Source organism: Carcharodon carcharias, chromosome 12 (genome assembly GCF_017639515.1).
Source record: "Carcharodon carcharias isolate sCarCar2 chromosome 12, sCarCar2.pri, whole genome shotgun sequence".
Lineage (NCBI taxonomy): Eukaryota > Metazoa > Chordata > Chondrichthyes > Lamniformes > Lamnidae > Carcharodon > Carcharodon carcharias.
In genome coordinates, this window is record NC_054478.1 from 132,449,508 (window position 1) to 132,467,666 (window position 18,159).

Below are 18,159 nucleotides of genomic sequence, written 5' to 3' on the forward strand. Positions count from 1 at the left end.
GAGGGTGGAGTACCATAGGAAGACCCTCCACTGGGTCCAGGATGCCCAAACAGGAGGCTCCCCCCTCAGCCGCAATGAAAGCTCCAGTTTCCACATGACAGCCTTGCCATGTGATCAGTGTATCCTCCCCATCACTAGTAACATAGCAGCGATGGTGGGAGGAGGCCCTTAAGTGTCATGATTAAAGGGTGGTGGGCAGCAGAACTAATACAGAATTAGGTGGAGGGAGGGTACTGCTCAAAGGGCTATGACTGGGCCTGGGAAATCTTGCTGGAGTAAGGGGTGAAGGGGTGTTCACTGCAAAGTATTGGGAGGTTTAATCAATGGGTAGGTGGTTTTGGGTGGAGGTGGGAGTGGTGCTGGACAATTACTGAAGGGAAATTCAAATTGGGGTGGGGATTTGATACATAGGCAAGAATTTTACGTTTCCCAGTCAGTGGGTTTGTAGGCATGGGTCACCGTAAAAAAATTTTTCATATGTCCTTCCCACTGGGTTCCTGCCCTGTCCAACCTCTCCGCTGGGCCAGGTGAGGTCTAGGCTGGCCTGCCGCCCACCCTTGCCTCAGTTGAGGCCCTTAAGCGGCCGATTATTGACCACTTAAGGGCTATTCCCCACCCAGCCTCAATTTTCAGGCTGGTGGGAGGAGCTCAGAGGCAGGAGGGAAGCCCAAAAATTAACCCTGTTTAGGCCTCAGGAGGGGAGTGGATGGGCGGGTGCACCTCGATCAGCAGCCTCCTTTTAACGTCAGGTGCATCCCCACCTGCCCACCCCCCTCAAAAGGACTGGCCTCTGTGGGGGCTCCCTCCCAGCCCCTCCACCAACACTCCAGCCCCAGTCTGAGCACCACCAATTGGTGGTTGCGGGGGGGAGCGGGGGTTGTAGTGGCGGGAGTGGTTTAGTGGAGAACATATAGCCAGCAGTGACCTAACGGAGATTTTAACCAGTAGCAGTCATTTTCACAGTACCATAGATGTTAGTGTCTAGGTCGACCTTTGAAGCCTCCAAGGACTAGGTCGACTTATATGCAGAATATAAAAGTGAACCACCGGCCTGGGTGGTCACCATTTTGAAATATCATCAGCATCCAACGCCAAGATTGGGCATGTCTTAAACTCCCGCGCATCTTTGGAACACAACCCGTATCGGCTGCTTGTGACAGTTAGAAGGTGGCAATAAGATACATTTATGGAGTGAAAAATTGATGATGAGTGCTAATGCAAAGATAACATTTCTTGGCTGAAAAAGTGAGGGGAGGGTGTGGGGGAAGTGGTCTCAACTTATATGCAGAGTATAGTAAAATAAAAAATCATGATTTTTGGGTCTGGAAAAATGCTGTCGTCTTATATTCTAGGTCGACTTATATGCTGTGATTTACAGAAAATATTTCATTCACTCCCCTCAGTTTATTTTCAGAGCTCCATTTGGTCTCCCTTGGGTGTTTCTCTTAACATCACTTGGTCTGTGGTCACCTATTGGATTCAGCTACTCCACATTGTCAATGATCCAAATTTCCTTTGATGTTTTTTGCCTCATTTAACTTAAAGATTCAATCTATGTCTTGATTTAGTTGTCGTTGGTGAAGGATGTTGGATGCCATCTGGTCAATCTTAATGAAGTTTTTGTAGCTAGGAGCTGTCTCCATACTTGCTTGTACACACAGCTCTGTCCAAAACTAGACTGACCCTGAGGTGTGGGTCATGTATTCTATTACATCACTGTGTGGGCGGTACAGGACTCAGTCCCATGTTAACCCTATATGTGCCAGATCCTTACATGACATCACCCCCCAAGTCTTTATCCAATGTATTTCAGGTTATTCTAGTTTACCCCATGTACTTACATCTTATTATTATCCCATCCTACACCAACTGTCCTCCTTCAAGTGCCTGAGTGCATGGGTTCAGGTGGTCCAGAGGCTTTATAACCTTTCCATATCTCATTGGCACTACTGACGGAGGAGTGGTAGGTTCATCCTCACCAACCTGCCTGTGGGAGTGACCACTTCACAGTCGTTGAGGAGACGAAGTCCCACCTTCACATTGAGAAAACTCTCCATCATGTTGTGTGGCACTACTGCCACGCTAAAGGGGCCAATTTCAAACAAATCTAGCAATTCAAGACTGTGGCATTCATGAGGCACTGTGGGCCATCAGCAGAATTGCAATTGAACACAATCTATAACCTCATGGCCCAGGATATCCCCCACTCTACCATTACCATCAAGCCAGGAGATCAACCCTGATTCAGTGATGAATACAGGAAAGCATGCCAGGAGCAGCACCAGGCACACCTAAAAATGAGATGTCAGCCTGGTGAAGCTATAACACAGGACTACTTTAACAAAAAATGCTGAAAAAACTCAGCAGATCAGACAGTGTCTGTAGAGGGAAAGACAGAGTTAATATTTCGAGTCCATATGACTCTTCTTCAGAGCATAAGCAGCAAATGATAGACAGAGATAAGCGATCCCACAACCAATGGATCAGATCTAAGCTCTGCAGTCCTGTCACATCCAGTCGTGAATGGTGGTGGACAATTAAACAACTCACTGGAGGAGGAGGTGGCCCCGAAATATCCCCATCCTCAATGATGGAGGAGCCCAGCACATCAGTGCAAAAGATAAGGCAGAGGTATTCGCAACAATCTTCAGCCAGAAGTGCCGAGCAGATGATCCATCTCGACCTCCTCTGGAGGTCCCCAACTTCACAGATGCCAGTCTTCAGCCAATTCAATTCATTCTACAAGATATCAAGAAACAGCTGAAGGCACTGGATATTGCAAAGGCTATGGGCTCTGACAATATTCCAACAATAGTACTGAAGACTTGTGATTCAGAGCTTGCCACACCCCTAGCCAAGCTGTTCCAGTACAGCTACAACATTGGCATCTACCCGGCCATGTGGGAAATTGCCCAGGTATGTCCTGTACACAAAAAGCAGGACAAATCCAACCGTGCCAATTACTGCCCCATCAGTCTATTCTCCATCATCAGTATAGTAATGGAATGGGTCATCAACAGTGCTATCAAGCAGCACTTCCTTAGCCATAACCTGCTCACTGATGCCCAGTTTGGGTTCCGCCAGGGCCACTCAGCTCCTGACCTCATTACAGCCTTGGCTCAAACTGTCAAAAGAGCTGAACTCCCGAAGTGAGATGAGATGAGGTGAGAGTGACTGCCCTTGACATCGAGGCTGCATTTGACTGAGTGTGACATCAAGGAGTCCTAGCAAAAGTTGAGTCAATGGGAATCAGAGGGAAAACTCTCTGCTAGTTGGAGTCATTCCTAGCAGAAAGGAAGATTGTTGTGGTTGTTAGAGGTCAGTCTTGCAGCTCCAGGACATCACTGCAGGAGTTCCTCAGGGAAGTGTCCTCAGCCCAACCATCATCAGTTGCTTCATCAATGACCTTCCTTCCATCATAAGGTCAGAAGTGGGGACATCCACTGATAATTCCACAATGTTCAACACAATTCACGACTCTTCAGATACTGAAGCAGCCCATGTATAAATGCAGCAAGACCTGGACAATATCCAGGCTTAGACTGACAAGTAGAAAGCAACATACATGCCAACAAAGTGTCAGGCAATGGCCATCTCCAACAAGGGAGAATGCACCCATTGCCCCTTGATGTTCAATGGCATTACCATCACTGAATCTCCTACTATCAATATCCTGGGGGTTACCATTGTCCAGAAACTGAATTGGACTAGCCATATAAATACTGTGGCTACAAGAACAGGTCAGAGGCTAGGAATCCTGCAATGAGTAACTCACCTCCTGACTCCCCAAAGTCTGTCCACCCTCTACAAGGCACAAGTCAGGAATGTGATGGAATACTCTCCACTTGCCTGGATGAGTGCAGCTCCCACAACACTCAAGAAGCCCAACACTATCCAGGTCAAAGCAGCCTACTTGATTGGTACCACATCCTCAAACATTCACTCCATCCGCCACCAACACACAGTAGTAGCAGTATATACCATCGACAAGATGCATTGCAAGAGTTCACCAGACTCCTTCAACAGCACCTTCCAAACCCACGACGACTACCATCTAGAAGGACAAGGGCAGCAGATAGATGGTAACACCACCTGGAAGTTCCCGTCCAAGTTACTCACCATCCTGACTTGGAAATATATCGCTGGGTCAAAATCCTGGAACTCCCTCCCTAACAGCACTATGGGTGTATCTACATCGCATGGACTTCAATGGTTCAAGACGGAAGCTCACCACCACCTTCTCAAGGGCAACTAGGGATGGGCAATAAATGCTGGTCTAGCCAGCAAAGCCCACATCCCATGAATGAATTTTTAAAAAGGCTCTGCAATTACAGGTAAACTCTGTTGATTTGGATAAAAGCAAAATACTGCGAATCTGGAAATCTGAAATAAAAACAGAAAATGCTGGAAAAGCTCACCAGGTCTGGCAGTACCTGTGGAGAGAGAAACAGAGTTAACGTTTCGAGTCCATATGACTCTTCTTCAGAGCTCTCCACAAACATGTCCATCCTTGGCCTGCTGCAATGTTCCAGTAAAGCTCAATGCAAACTGGAGGAACAGCACCTCATCTTCCGATTAGGCACTTTAAAGCCTTATGGACTTAATGTTGAGTTCAACAACTTCAGATCATGAACTCTCTCTTCTATCTTCACCCCTTTTTTAAAATGTATTTTTATTTTTTATCTTATTAAATTTTTATTTGTTTATTCATTGATCTATCCCCTTTTTCTATCCTTTTTCTCCAACCACTGTCCCCTCCCTCCATCCCACCCCTAAAAGGGCCATCTGTTACTTACACAGAGCGCTAACCCTTGTCCTGCTATTATCACATTCTGGTTTCTTTACCTTTATGCCACTATCAGCACATTCTTTAGCCCTTACCACTACCATTAACACTCCCTTTGTCCTGTGTCCATGACATCTTTGTCAATCTCTCCTTAGTCCCCATCTATCACTGGCCTTCTACCTGAACTTCACCTGCTCCACCCTCCTTAAACTTTCATATTTCATATTTCTACTACACTTTAGCTCTGAAGAAGTCATTCAGACTTAAAACATTAACCCTGTTTCTCTCTCCACAGATGCTGCCACACCAGCTGAGCTCTTGCAACATTTTCGGTTTTATTTCAGATTTCCAGCATCTGCAGTATTTTGCTTTTATCTGTGTGTTAACTTTTTTTTATTCATTCATGGGATGTGGGCTTCTTTCACTAGGCCAGCATTTATTGCCCATCCTTAGTTGCCCCTGGGAAGGTGTTGGTGAGCTGAAGTCCATGTGGTGTAGGTACCTGTTAGGCAGGGACTCGATGGGCCGAAAGGCCTCTTCTGCACTGAGAGATATTGTGATTTCCAGGATTTTGACCCAGCGACAGCGAAGGAACTGCAATATATTTCCAAGTCAGGATGGTGAGTGACTTGGAGGGGAACTTCCAGGTGGTGGTGTTCCCATCTATCTGCTGCCCATGTCCTTCCAGGTGGTAGTGGTCGTGGGTTTGGAAGGTGCTGTCGAAGAAGCCTTGGTGAATTCCTGCAGTGCATCTTGTAGACAGTACACAATGCTGCTACTATGTGCCGTTGGTTGATGGAGTGAATGTCTGTGGATGTGGTGCCAATCAAGCGGGCTGCTTTGTCCTGGATGGTGTCAAGCTTCTTGAGTTTTCTGGAAGCTGCATTCATCCAGACAAGCGGGCAGAATTCCATCACACTCCTGACTTGTGCCTTGTAGATGGTGGACAGGCTTTGGGGAGTCAGGAGGTGAGTTACTCTCTGCAGAATTCCCTGTCTCTGACCTGCTCTTGTAGCCAATAATTATATGGTTGGTTCAGTTCAGTTTCTGGTCAATGGTAACCCCCAGGATTTTGATAGTGGGGGATTCAGTGATGGTCATGTCATTGAACATCAAGGGGCAATGGTTGGATTCTCTATTGTTGGAGATGGTCATTGTCTGACACTTGTGTGACACGAATGTTACTTGCCACTCGTCAGCCACAAGCCTGGATATTGTCCAGGTCTTGTTGCATTTGGACATGAACTGCTTCTGTCTTTTTATCTACACCTGACTCAATCATGTCTCTATAGGAATCTTTTTCTCTAAAGTCCCCAACTGTGTGATTGACCTGAGATTTGGACAAGTCCAAATTGATCTGAAAGAGTGGATTTCTGATCCATGGTTAAAAAAAATTGAAGTGTACGTTCAGCTGTAAAAAGTTACTGAAATTCAAGATGGTGCCACCATTCATTTGAAGACAAAGGGTTTGCCCGTGCTTGCTGGTTTTGGCAGGCTCCCACTGCAATGGCGCTCATGCTCAGCCTCGAAATAATTTTAAACAATGGCTGCTAGGAATGACGAGCTGCAGATTTCTTCATTTCAGCGCTATGCTTTAGGGTCGCAAAAGCATTGAATCCTGGCCTTTACTGGTCTTTAAAGCGGATTATTTAACCACAATCCTTCTATGTTAATTTTTTTTCTTTACGGAGCGAGCTCGGACTCGATGACAACTAGGGAATCTGGTTTTTCTGACAACTGAACTATCTACAAGTTTCTCAGGACTTCCTTTATCCTGGAATTTAAAAGTTTTATCTCACCACTGCTATTTCTGCTGACTCTGCAAATTGAAGCTGGACTTTCAAGAAATCCAATGGAGTCTTCTGCTGCAGTGAGGAATTTTAAATGTTTGCCTTCAGCTTCCAAGCCTTTCTTTGGAGCTTTTCCCTACGCGTCTGTTTTGGGCTTTTCTTCAGGCCAGAACGCTTGTTCAATTTTTTTTTTTTTAAGTCTTTCAGGATTTTAGTTTTGCACTGTATTTTTTGCGAAGTTTTGGGTTTTTCTATTCGCTGCCACCATGTTGTACAGTGTTTGATACCGTTCAGCAGGTCTTAATGAAATCTTTGTAGTCGTAAGTAGATTATTAATTACAAGAGATATATAAACATATACAGTAAAGGGTTCAAACTAGGAGCTGACTCCATTCTTGCTTGTACTTGCAGCTCTAACAATAGACTGACCCCTAGGTTTGAGTCATGTATTCTCTTATATCATTGTGTGGGTGGTACTGTACTCAGTCCCACATTAACCCTATTGTGCCAGACCCTTATACAACAGTTGTTAGGCTGTTTCCATTGCTATGCTACTCCCAAGTTCTGGGAGTCTAAAGGTTTGCAGGGAGATTCCCCTTTGATTTGTAGTTGGGTGGGCTCTTAAGCTTCAGAATTCCTGATTTTCCCAAGTAACTTTTAAGCAAACTGCTCTGAGAAAGGGACACAGCCAAAATGTGCCAATGAAAAGGTTCTGGAATTGCTTTGATGGATGATGGTAGTGCCACGACCATGCCTGCTGCCCTGCAGCATGTCCTGTTATACCCAACACACTGAACCCATTCAGAAGGGGTGGAGAGCAACAAACTTTACACTTTGCACTTGGGAATGCTGGCTGCTCGCCTACAATGCTAAATATCTCCTATGTTGCACGTGGTTGCATTGATAATGCACTAAACAGGATACAAGTCAGGAACGACCAATATCCACTTCTTGGAGCAATTATTAATGGCAATAAATGCAATGCAATGTCCTGTCCCAAAGAATTAGGGCTGTAGGACCACGGGAAGTGCATGCTAGCCACCACCAGCAGTCCAAATAATGGGATACAGGTGACCCTGTTTAAGCAAGCGGGTAACAAGGTTTATCTACAGTTTTTCAGATTAGGGACATGCCATCAGGTTGGAGGGCTATCGAGCATTGACGAGTTTTGAGTAAAGGTATTTTGTAACAATAAGAGTGTGCAGGAGCTGAACTGCCTTTGGCTGATTAGATACAGTGGCTTTGGAGAACACGAAGAGGGTGATACAAGTTCTGGCTGTCCTGAGACAAGGCTGCACCTGATCACAACAACCACTACCAGCATCGCACACATCCAAAGGAAACATAAAAGCCAGTTGGGGACCTCGCTAGGCCCCGCAGACAGGCACAGCTATCAGATGGTATCAGGTACAGCACGTCCTCTGAAGAGTCAGGTAACCAATCACAGTTGAAACTTTCCTATTAGTTACCTTCTCCCGTGGCCTGGCGTGCAGGAGATTGACAACAAACTGACCAATGTGCAACGTTCCACTGCATTTATGATCGTTCTGGTCGCTAAGCAGGGAGGAACCAGAAATTGTGGAACTGGCTGGCAACGTGGTTGCATTTACTCTGTCTGAAAGGGATGGGGGAGGAAGCAGGCCTGCTTGGCAGAAGGAGACACTGAGCCTGGGCCCTGCCTGCCAGCGTGCTAGCTTAATCACTTCTTTCCTGTTGGCCATGCAAGCCTGGTGTGTTCAGCAGGGTTGGATCCTCAAGGCCGTCCATGATAATTGGGGGCAGAAATGGGTCTGTTCTTTGTGGGCTGCTCCTCTTACAGGTGGCAGTGAGACCTGGCAAAGCCGGGGTCGGTGGCGCCATATGACTGGGTAAAGCAGAACATTGTTCAAAATCAAATGGAGCACTATGCGGGAAGGATTATGCAGTCCAAACACAATCCCATGTTTGGCAAAGAAGATCATCCCCCAATGGGCTGACCAACGTCCCTCACTTTAACACATATCACCCTTTAACAGGCTTGCCTACGAGCAAGCAAACTTGCCTACAGTTGATCAAGGTGCAAATCTCCTTACCGCTTTCCCCTCTGCTCCTCTGTAACCTTTGGCCCCTTTACGACCTTTTTCACCTGGAACATCATTCTAAGGAAGAAACAGAGAGAGATGAGTTTGCTTAGGCAGCAATATATGTTTTTAATATGGAAGCAGAAACTACTGAGCTAAATGGAGGATCAATCCCTTCTACCTTGTTAATAAACGCAGACAAATCTGTCTTCGAGGGACAAAAAAAACTTGCTTTACCCCCTCAGCTATTGAAACCATTGAGCTGTTCTCTGGTACTTAGCATGAGAAGCCAATCTTTGGTTTTGATTCCTGATGAAGGAGTGCTATTGTACTTGAGCTGCGGTTTAGTAGATAGCACTCTGACTGAGAATGGTGTGGGTTCAAGTCCCACTCCAGGGACTTAGTCACAAAATCTAGGCTGACATGCCCAGTGCAATACTGAGGGAGTGCTGCACTGTCACAGATGCTTTCATTTGGATGAGACATTTAACTAAGGCCAGGATTTTCCAGTCCCCACCCCCCCCCCAACACTGGGAATTTTCTGGTCCCGCTGAAAGTCAATGGACTTCGCTGCATACCCCGCGGTGAGTCCCACCAAATCCCAGCCTAAGGGTCCGTTTGCCCTCTCAGGTAGTGGGTTAAAAAACAATCCCATGGCATGACTGTGAAGAAAGGCAGGAGGTTCCCTGGACAATATTTATTGCTCAGCCAAGATCACTAAAAACAAATATCTAGTCATTATCTCATTGTTTGTGGGAGCTATGCACAAATTGGCTGTCATGTCTCCTGACTGCACTTCCAATTGGCTTTCAAGTGTTTTTGGACATCCTGTGGTTGTGAAAGGTGCTACAGGATTGCAAGTCTTCCTTTAAATTCTCTAGGACAAGATAAGGCAACGCCTAAATTCTTGCTCCTTGCATGAGCTCTTGAATGGAGAATGCTCATTGCCTTACTGGGCAACAAGCTGCTGAACTGCTCACACCCATCAACATTCAAAGCTGTCACAGTCTGGCATGTCCAAACAGGGCTTATATCATCATTCAGAGCTCATTACAAGGGGGAGCTGTTTAAAAGCGCAGAACACATAGTTTACAAAGTTGTCATTGGCAGTATACGCAAGTTGGGATATTATATACACAGAATGCACAGGTTGCTTGGAATCATTTGCAGTTTGTTTATCTGCAAGAATAAAATAAGCTCACGAGGGTTATGCCTAGCATTTCTCAGAATCTAAGGCCGGATTCTCCACTGGATTAGCAACATTATTGGAACCAATTAGGAATGACATTGGAGTTAAATGGGCTCTTAAAAGCTAAGCCCCAGAGTCACTGCTCAAAAATATTCTGGTACAATTGAGTAGGAAAGGCAATTTGATTTCAGGGAAGGCCACCCAGTAACTAGGGTTACCAACCCTCCAGGGTTGTCCTGGAGTCTCCAGGAATTAAAGACTAATCTTCAATATATTACCACGATCAATCGTAGGAGTTGTACGTGTTTTTTCATTCATTTTCTTTCAACATTTCTGTTTGTTAATTATAAAAATATAGAAGATGGGGGCAAAAGGAAAGGCTGACAGTCAAGAATCAAGCAATGGGATAATGAAGATTTTTGATTGGCTGGGAAGATAGGGTACCATGACGATGAACATGTTGGCCAACCAATGGCAGGACTGTGGGTTGAGGTAGTTGGCATGTCATGATATGAGATCTTCAAGAATACATTCAACCAGAGTTGACAATCCTATCAGCAACGAGGAACTTGCTGATATTTTAAATGGCTCCCTCTCCTAAGGTAGTGCCCACTTCCCTCAAATCTGCCATCATCATTCACTTGCTCAACCCTTGATCTCTCTGTCCTTGCAAACCACCAGCCCAGCTCCAGCCTCCGTTTCATCTCCAAAGTCCTTGAATGTGTTGTCACTTCCTGAATCCATGCCCATCTTTCCCGCAATTGCATTTTTTAAATTCATTTATAGGATGTGGGTGTTGCTAGCTAGGGCAGCAATTATTGACCATCCCTAAATGCCCTCGAGAAGGTAGTGGTCAGCTGCCTTCTTGAGCTGCTGCAATGCATGTGGTATGGGTACACCCACAGTGCTGTTAGGGACGGAGTTCCAGGGTTTTGACCCAGCGACAGTGAAGGAACAGTGATATATTTCCAAGTCAGGATGCTGAGTGGCTTGGATGGGAGCTTCCAGGTGGTGGTGTTCCCATGTGTCTGCTGCTTTTGTCCTTCTAAATGGTAGCGGTCGTGGGTTTGAAAGATGCTGTCTGCAGAGCCTTGGTGAGTTCCTGCAGTGCATTTCGATATTGGTATACACTGCTGCCACTGTTGGCGGTGGAGGAATGAATGTTTGTGGATGGGATGCCAATCAAGCAGGCTGTTTTGTCCTAGACTGTGTCAGGTTTCTTGAGTGTTGGAGGTGTACTCATCCAGGCAAGTGGAGAGTATTCCATCACACTCCTACTTGTGCCTTGTAGATGGTGGACTGACTTTGGGGAGTCAGGTGGTGAGTTACTTGTCACAGGATTCCTAGTCTCTGACCTTCTCTCATAGCCACAATATTTATATGGGCCAAGTTCAGTTTCTGGTCAATTGTAAACCTCAGGATGTTGATACTGGGGATTCAGCAATGGTAATGCCACTGAATGACAAGGTGTGATGATTAGATTCTGTCTTGTTGGAGATGGTCATTGCCTGGCACTTGGGTGACACGAATGTTACTTGCTACTTGTCAGCTCAAGCCTGGATATTGTCCAGGGCCACTCAGCTCCTGACCTCATTACAGCCTTGGTACAAACATTGATGAGAGAGCTGGTTGTGGTTGTTTGAGGTCAATCATCTCAGTTCCAGGACATCACAGCAAGAGTTCCTCAAGGTAGTGTCCTTGGTCCCACTGTCTCCACCTACTTCATCAATGACCTTCCTTCCATCACAAGGTCAGAAGTGAGTTGTTCAGGGTCCAGGGTCTTGCTGTATTTGTACATGGACTGCTTCAGTATCCGAGGAGTCGCAAATGGATCTGAACATTGTGCAATCATCAGAGAACATCCCACTTCTGACCTTGTGATGGAAGGAAGGTCATTGATGAAGTAGGTGGAGACAGTGGGACCAAGGACACTACCTTGAGGAACTCTTGCAGTGATGTCCTGGAACTGAGATGATTGACCTCAAACAACCACAACCAGCTTCCTTTGTGCTCGGTATGACTCCAAACAGCAGAGAGTTTCCCCCGATTCCCATTCCCAGTTTTGCTAGGGCTCCTTGATACCATCTTGGTTAAATGTGGCCTTGATGTCAAGGGCAGTCAGTCTCACCTCACCTCTGGAGTTCGGCTCTTTTGTCCATGTTTGAACCAAGGCTGTAATGAGGTCAGGAGCTGAGTGGCCTTGGCGGAATCCAAACTGAGTGTCAGTGAGCAGGTTATTGCTAAGCAAGTGCTGCTTGATAGCACTGTTGATTCACTCGGGCAAGTTCCCACCCGGGCCATGTTATGGAATTATGTGACTGCGACCATGGTAACTATCCTTCTTCATCTATTTCCGGTCTTTTAATGCTGCTGCCTTGCTGAGTGGGTTTGTTCTCATCTGGTTCCATTCCTGGCTATCCAATCCTAACCAGAGAAATACCTGCAATAGTTTCTCCTGCTCCAACACTGTATCCTCTGGAGTTCCCAGACATTTATTCTTGGTCTCCTCCAATTTCTTATTACCATTCTGCCAATCACAATATCATTTGAAAATGCCACAAGTACACTAGGTGCCAAGATCTAGAATTCCCTCTTTGAGCCTTTCAGTCTCTTTATCTCACTCCCCACCTTTTACATTTTTGCTCAAAGCCTAACATTGTGACCAAGCTTTTGGTCACCTGTTCTAATATCTCCTTATATAGCTCAGTGTCAAATTTTGTCATAACACTCCTGCAAGGGGTTTTTACTGGGTTAATGCACTGCATGAATATGAGCTGTTCAGAGAGAAAAACTCATTCTCTTTTAAAAAGACAACATGATTTTGATATGTGAGGAGGCCAATTTCCAAGTATGTGATGGGGCTCTTCTTCAGTGGGTGTGTAGCCCTCCCCCACAACCCCAGCCACCATTAGCCCCATGTAACTGTTATGATCTGAAGTGGGCTTAGCACTGAGCTCCACGGGCCACGTTCCTGGGATCTGGTGAAGTCACTCATTTACACTTAGAAATATGGAACCTTGAAAAGAGAATGGCAATCACCTTAGCCTTCTGTTACCCCCCAAAAAGTCCCATAACAAACGTATAAATTACGAGAAGTGAAATGGGGGCCTAATTGATAAATCGGGTGCCTGTAACTTGGGCAGGGCCTTGTACCTGGGACTTGCGTTGTTTAAGCTTTGCCAATGAAAGAGTTAAAACTAGCCAATGTTCAAGAGGACTGAGCAGAAACAGCTGTTTAAATGGTCCTGCTGGCTCTGGACAACAGTGCACATCTGGAGGATACTGTTTACATTTCAGTGTGGACAGCAGTGCTGACAAACTCAAGCTGCTAATCCTCAAGGATTGCTTTGGCATCTCTGGGGATTAAAGATTAATCTCCTGGGAAGAGCTGCGAGCACTCAGGTGGATGTAAAAGATCACTTGGCATTAGTGAGGAAGAACAGGGGAGTTCAACCTATTGCTTGGCAGTACAGAACTTGAATATTACTGAAAGAGAAAGATATGTTGCTGAAGCTTTTCATCTTGCACTCATCAGGGTAAAAAGACAAAGAATGATCATCTGAAATTTGGCATTCTTGTGTTTACCCTAACGAGTGCAAGATGAAAAACTTCAACAGTATGGTTCTTTTCAGCAACATTGGAGCTCAACCCGGCCCTGGCCAACATTTATTGCTCAACCAAAATCACAAACTGAAGACCTGGTCACTTATCCAATTTCTCTTTGTGAGATAATACAAACAGGACTACAGGCCATTGGCTGTGAAATGCTTTGGGGCGTTCTGAGGCATCTTGAGAAAGATGTAATAGGAATGCAAACATCTTTTTCTCTTTGTTTCCTCCCTTGTTCTAAAAGCAGTGACTGTTAGCTGACACTGGCTCCACAGGTGTAGTTAGTGCTCTAGCATCTCAGCGTAGCATTCACTTTTCATGTGCAAACCAAAGAGGTGACTACTGGACGGGTTATTTAAACATGGGCAGGATGGGAGAGTACAGGGGATAGAACTGGTGACCAAATTGATTCTATTCTCTAGTGTCCATGCAAACATGGCCTCTGGCTGCAAGGTCATAGCCTGGTAACCAGGAGCCCTGGATGATCCTTTTGCCCTGTCTCTCAACTAGGCAAAGTGATGCCAATTGAGTCTGACTGAGATCTTGTGGTCTGGTGACCAAATACTGCACTGGGGAGAGGGGAGATGAAATGTTGGGAGTTGGTGGTGGGGGGAGAGGTAGATGTGTTGGAGAGGTGAAGGACAGAAGCAAGGACTGTTTCTAACTGCGGTTATGGAAAAAGAGAAAAGCCAATGCCAAGGTCTCTTTTGGTTCCCATTTTTCCTGGTCAAATTTTAGGCGCTGCAGGATTGGTTAAAATCTCAAAACAATTTGAAGATGATGATCATTGCCAAGAAAGCAAGAAAGAAGTTGTGTTTTTCAGGATCTGGCCTTCTAGAGCCAAGGCAGAGAAGCCAGTTCAGGTCATCTCAGCTGCTTTGTAATTACCCTATATGGCAACTTTACAAAAGAGCAGACATTCGTTTCTGCATCCATTTGACATTATCCTGCTCACAGCTGCTCCCTAATGGATAAAGGCACCAGCCAGTAAGGTACTGAGCCACACATGACTGGTCTGTGCCAACAACAGCACTTTGCATTCAAATAGCACCTTTCAAAAAACAAAATGACCTGAAGTTCTTCACAGGAGTGTTATCAGACAAAAGACCGACACTGAGCCACATAAAGAGGTACTGAGACAGATGAGCAAAATGCTGAGTCATACAGATAGGTTTTCAGTAGAGTCTTCAAGGGGAGAGAGGTAGTGAGGGGCAGAGGTGGAAATCCCAGAATGTTGGGTCCAGATGGCTGAAGGCATGGGCACCAATGGTGGGCCGAAGGAAGTCAGGAGGGGGGCGGGTAGACAAGAGGCTAGAGTTAGAGGATGTACAGCTCTCAGAAGACTGTAGGGCCAGAGGGGATGATAGACATAGATGGGACATGGTTATGGAGAGATTTGCATATCCCAGTTTATGCCTAGGAAATCTGCCAAGGTTCTTCTTATTCAGTGTCCTCTTGTGGGATCTATGGGAAACAGGATGGGGTTGCAATACGCTCTGCAGTTAGGTTGGTTGCTGACGTGTAGATAGACCAGTTGAGCTGAGGTAAGATTGTCTACATCCATCTCTAACATCGCCCATCTCCATCATTGCCTCCGTTCATCAGCTGAAACCCTCATCCTTGTATTTGTTACTTCTCGACTTGGCTAAACCAATGCTCTTCTGGCCGGCCTCCATTCTTCCATCCTCCATTAGCTTCAGCTCATCTAAAACTCTGCTGTCCACGTTTCAACTCGCACCAAGTCCTGTTTACCCATCATGCCTGATCTCGCTGACCTACATTGGCTCCCGGTCCAGCAAAACCTGGATTTTCAAATTTTTATCCATGTTTTCAAATTCTTCCATGGCTTTGCCCCTCTTTATCTCTGGGCCTAATCCTGTGTGAAAACTGCACTCAGTCAATTCTGGTTTTGTGCGATCCCTATTCTAATTGCTCCACCATCGGTGGCTGTGCCTTCAGCTGCCTAGACCCTAAACTCTCAAATTCCATCCCTAAGCATTTCCACCTCTCTACCCCTCTCTCTCCTTTAAGGAACTTGTTTGTCCTAATATCACCCTTGTATGGCATGGTGCCAAATATTGTTTGATAATACTCCTGTTAAGTGCGTTGGGAGGTTAAAGGTGCTGCATAAATGCAAGTTACTGCCGTTGGTGCCTGTGGAAATGTACACAACCTTTGGAAGAGGAGAGGGTAAAAAAAGGAAAGAGGTGGAAAGAGAATTCTGGTCTGCCCGTCTCATCACTCCTTCCTTGGCTCTCCCTGCATTTTCCATTCACTTTTTGAGAGGCCCTCGCAAGATATTTTTACATGAATGATGTTGTGTAAAAGGTTATACAGGCAGTTAGCCACCACCTGCCTTGCATTCTAAAGAATGCCTGGATATAGGCTGGAGTCACAAAGATACATTTAATGTATTCACCAGATCTTACACAACATTTTTAGCTCTTGTATTTGCAGGCATACATCCCAAAATATCTCTTCCCTTCAGCTGAGAAAATACTTTAGCTTTCAGTCAGACTCTGAAATGAAATACAGTTCCCCACAGCCCTCCCTCCAACTCTTAATTCCAGGAAAATGGAGGGGCCGGAGGCACAGAAGGCCACCCTTTCATGAGCCATTCCACATGTGCGAGTCTGGTGAATGTTCCACTCGGGCGCCATCACGGCCAAACATAATTCTCACCTTCCATCAATGGGAGGGACTCTGCATGAAGCAATAGTATGGCTCTCACTTCAGTTCAGTTCTGACTTAAAACTCTCTCCCCCAGTAGAGGCCAGTAAGGAGTATGGAACCGAGGTGGGTAGTTGGAGTTGAGGTACAGATCAGCCATGATCGGATTGAATGGCAGAACGGACCTGATGGACTGAATGGCCTCCTCCTGTTCTTGTGACCAGAGGTCAAACCTGGGGCATGCAGATTGAGCAGCTATCGTATCCACTTATGGGAGCCAAAAGATGCCTTATTTTGATTGGTGGAATACCGCCCAATTAAAAAGGGGCGGTATCCCACCAATCACATGTTTTAAGACACATGGCACATTTAAGTAAATCCCACCAAAATTTAGCCTCCGCAAATTAGGCAAAGATGTTGAAGGGTCATGAGGACTCAAAACGTCAACTGTGCTCTTCTCCACCGATGCTGCCAGACCTGCTGAGTTTTTCCAGGTTTTTCTGTTTTTGTTTTTGTTATAGATATTTAACTACCCCATCTCCTAAGAAAGTTGCCAATTCTGCTTGGACACATTTTCGGAGATTTCAGCCACCACCAGCCCCATCGCCAATGGTTTTAGAAGTAATAAATACGCATGTTAAAAAGAAAAGGACAAAAGCCCATGCACCATTTTTTCTTCAATGATTTTTGTACACGGCTAGAAATTTGTGCGTGTATCACCGTTTTTCAGGCATTACGCAGCTTACGAAGGCCACGGAATACAGCAGGATGCCCCCAAAGAGAATCTCGCCAAGTTTCTAGGCCACAGTCAGCACACAAGTACCTGACAGAAATGAGCTCCCCAGCACTGCCCACCCCACACCCCCCTCACCTTGAGTGAGAGCAATGTTAGTTCACTCTGACAGGCCATTTCATATCGAGATCAGATCCCATTCAAATGATGTTGAGATCAGATCAGATCCCTTCCCTCCAAAACCAAGTACGGAAACCTCCTGAAAAATCAGCAAACGCCTCTCCATTCCACTTCTCTTCACAAGTCATCACTTACATCAACACCAGAATCTCCGGGTTCCCCATCGTCACCTTTTGGTCCTGGGAAGCCTCTTGTTCCCTACGCGGGAGAAAGACAGAAAGAAACATGAGACATGAAAAGGGCCATTTTCAGCTCCGATTTCACCCTCAGATATTCAGGGTTTCTGAATTCCTATTGAAATCTGTCACTTCATAGTTCAAAGGGAATATAATGAAGAACTGATGTGCAGTGAGGAAATAAGAGGAGACAGTATTTTGTGTGGTTCCTTCTTTTTAAAGGAATTCAGATTTTTGGGCATCTGAGAAAATTTCTCAAACAATTCGTAACCATAGGCATCTGTTGGTCAGAAGTGTGTCAGTTCAAATTATAGTTTGCTAAGCCTAAGCAGTCTGTCAAACATCGCCTTTCTGGCTGTGGTATATAGTTTTCACAACAGGAGTGGCAGCTCTAGTGCTTACCCACGCCTTCTCTGGTGTCGATTTAGAGTGGCTGCTACCACCTCCCACCCCCTCCCCTCTCAGGTGTGACACTCGTCACAACAGTGGGGGGTTAGCGGGGCCAGCGGTGGGGGAGGGGTGGGGGTGGGGGTGAGATTGGGGTTCCTGAGCAGCAACAGGCCACATCATTTTTCTGGGGCCATGGAGCTATACTCCTGCTCCTCCAAGTTTTTCAAAAATGATTTAATTTTTTCACATTGGCAAAGCCTATTCTCTTTGCTTGTGCAACTGGTCAGAGTGTGAGAGAGCCAGGCTCCAAGCTGTTCCAATCTAAAATGGCAACCGGGGCCCTTTTTATGTCATAGGACCCAACTTCCATATTAAAAGTGATTGATCACCTCAAACAGGCACCTGTTTGGGCACCTATTTAGAAAGGGGCGGATGTGTTGCTGCAGTTGGTGGGCCAAGAAGGAGACAGGTGCCATTCTGAGGCCATTACCCCCTCCCCCACCTCATCTGTGCCAGGCAAGAGCACCCAAACTCAACCCCACCGTTTTCTGTCCATGCGCAGGGTTTACACAGAAC

At 45.8% G+C, this 18,159-nt stretch overlaps 1 protein-coding gene across 1 annotated transcript in view; it reads right to left on the bottom strand.

The window, feature by feature from the left end:
- col6a1 (collagen, type VI, alpha 1) overlaps window positions 1-18,159 on the bottom strand; it is a 99,572-nt gene that overhangs the window by 27,589 nt on the left and 53,824 nt on the right. Inside the window, exons 25-26 of the mRNA XM_041200627.1 lie at window positions 17,153-17,215; window positions 8,649-8,714 (exon numbers count right to left, since the gene is read on the bottom strand). Coding sequence (XP_041056561.1) covers window positions 8,649-8,714; window positions 17,153-17,215 — 129 coding nt within the window. The remainder of the gene's footprint in view (window positions 1-8,648; window positions 8,715-17,152; window positions 17,216-18,159) is intronic.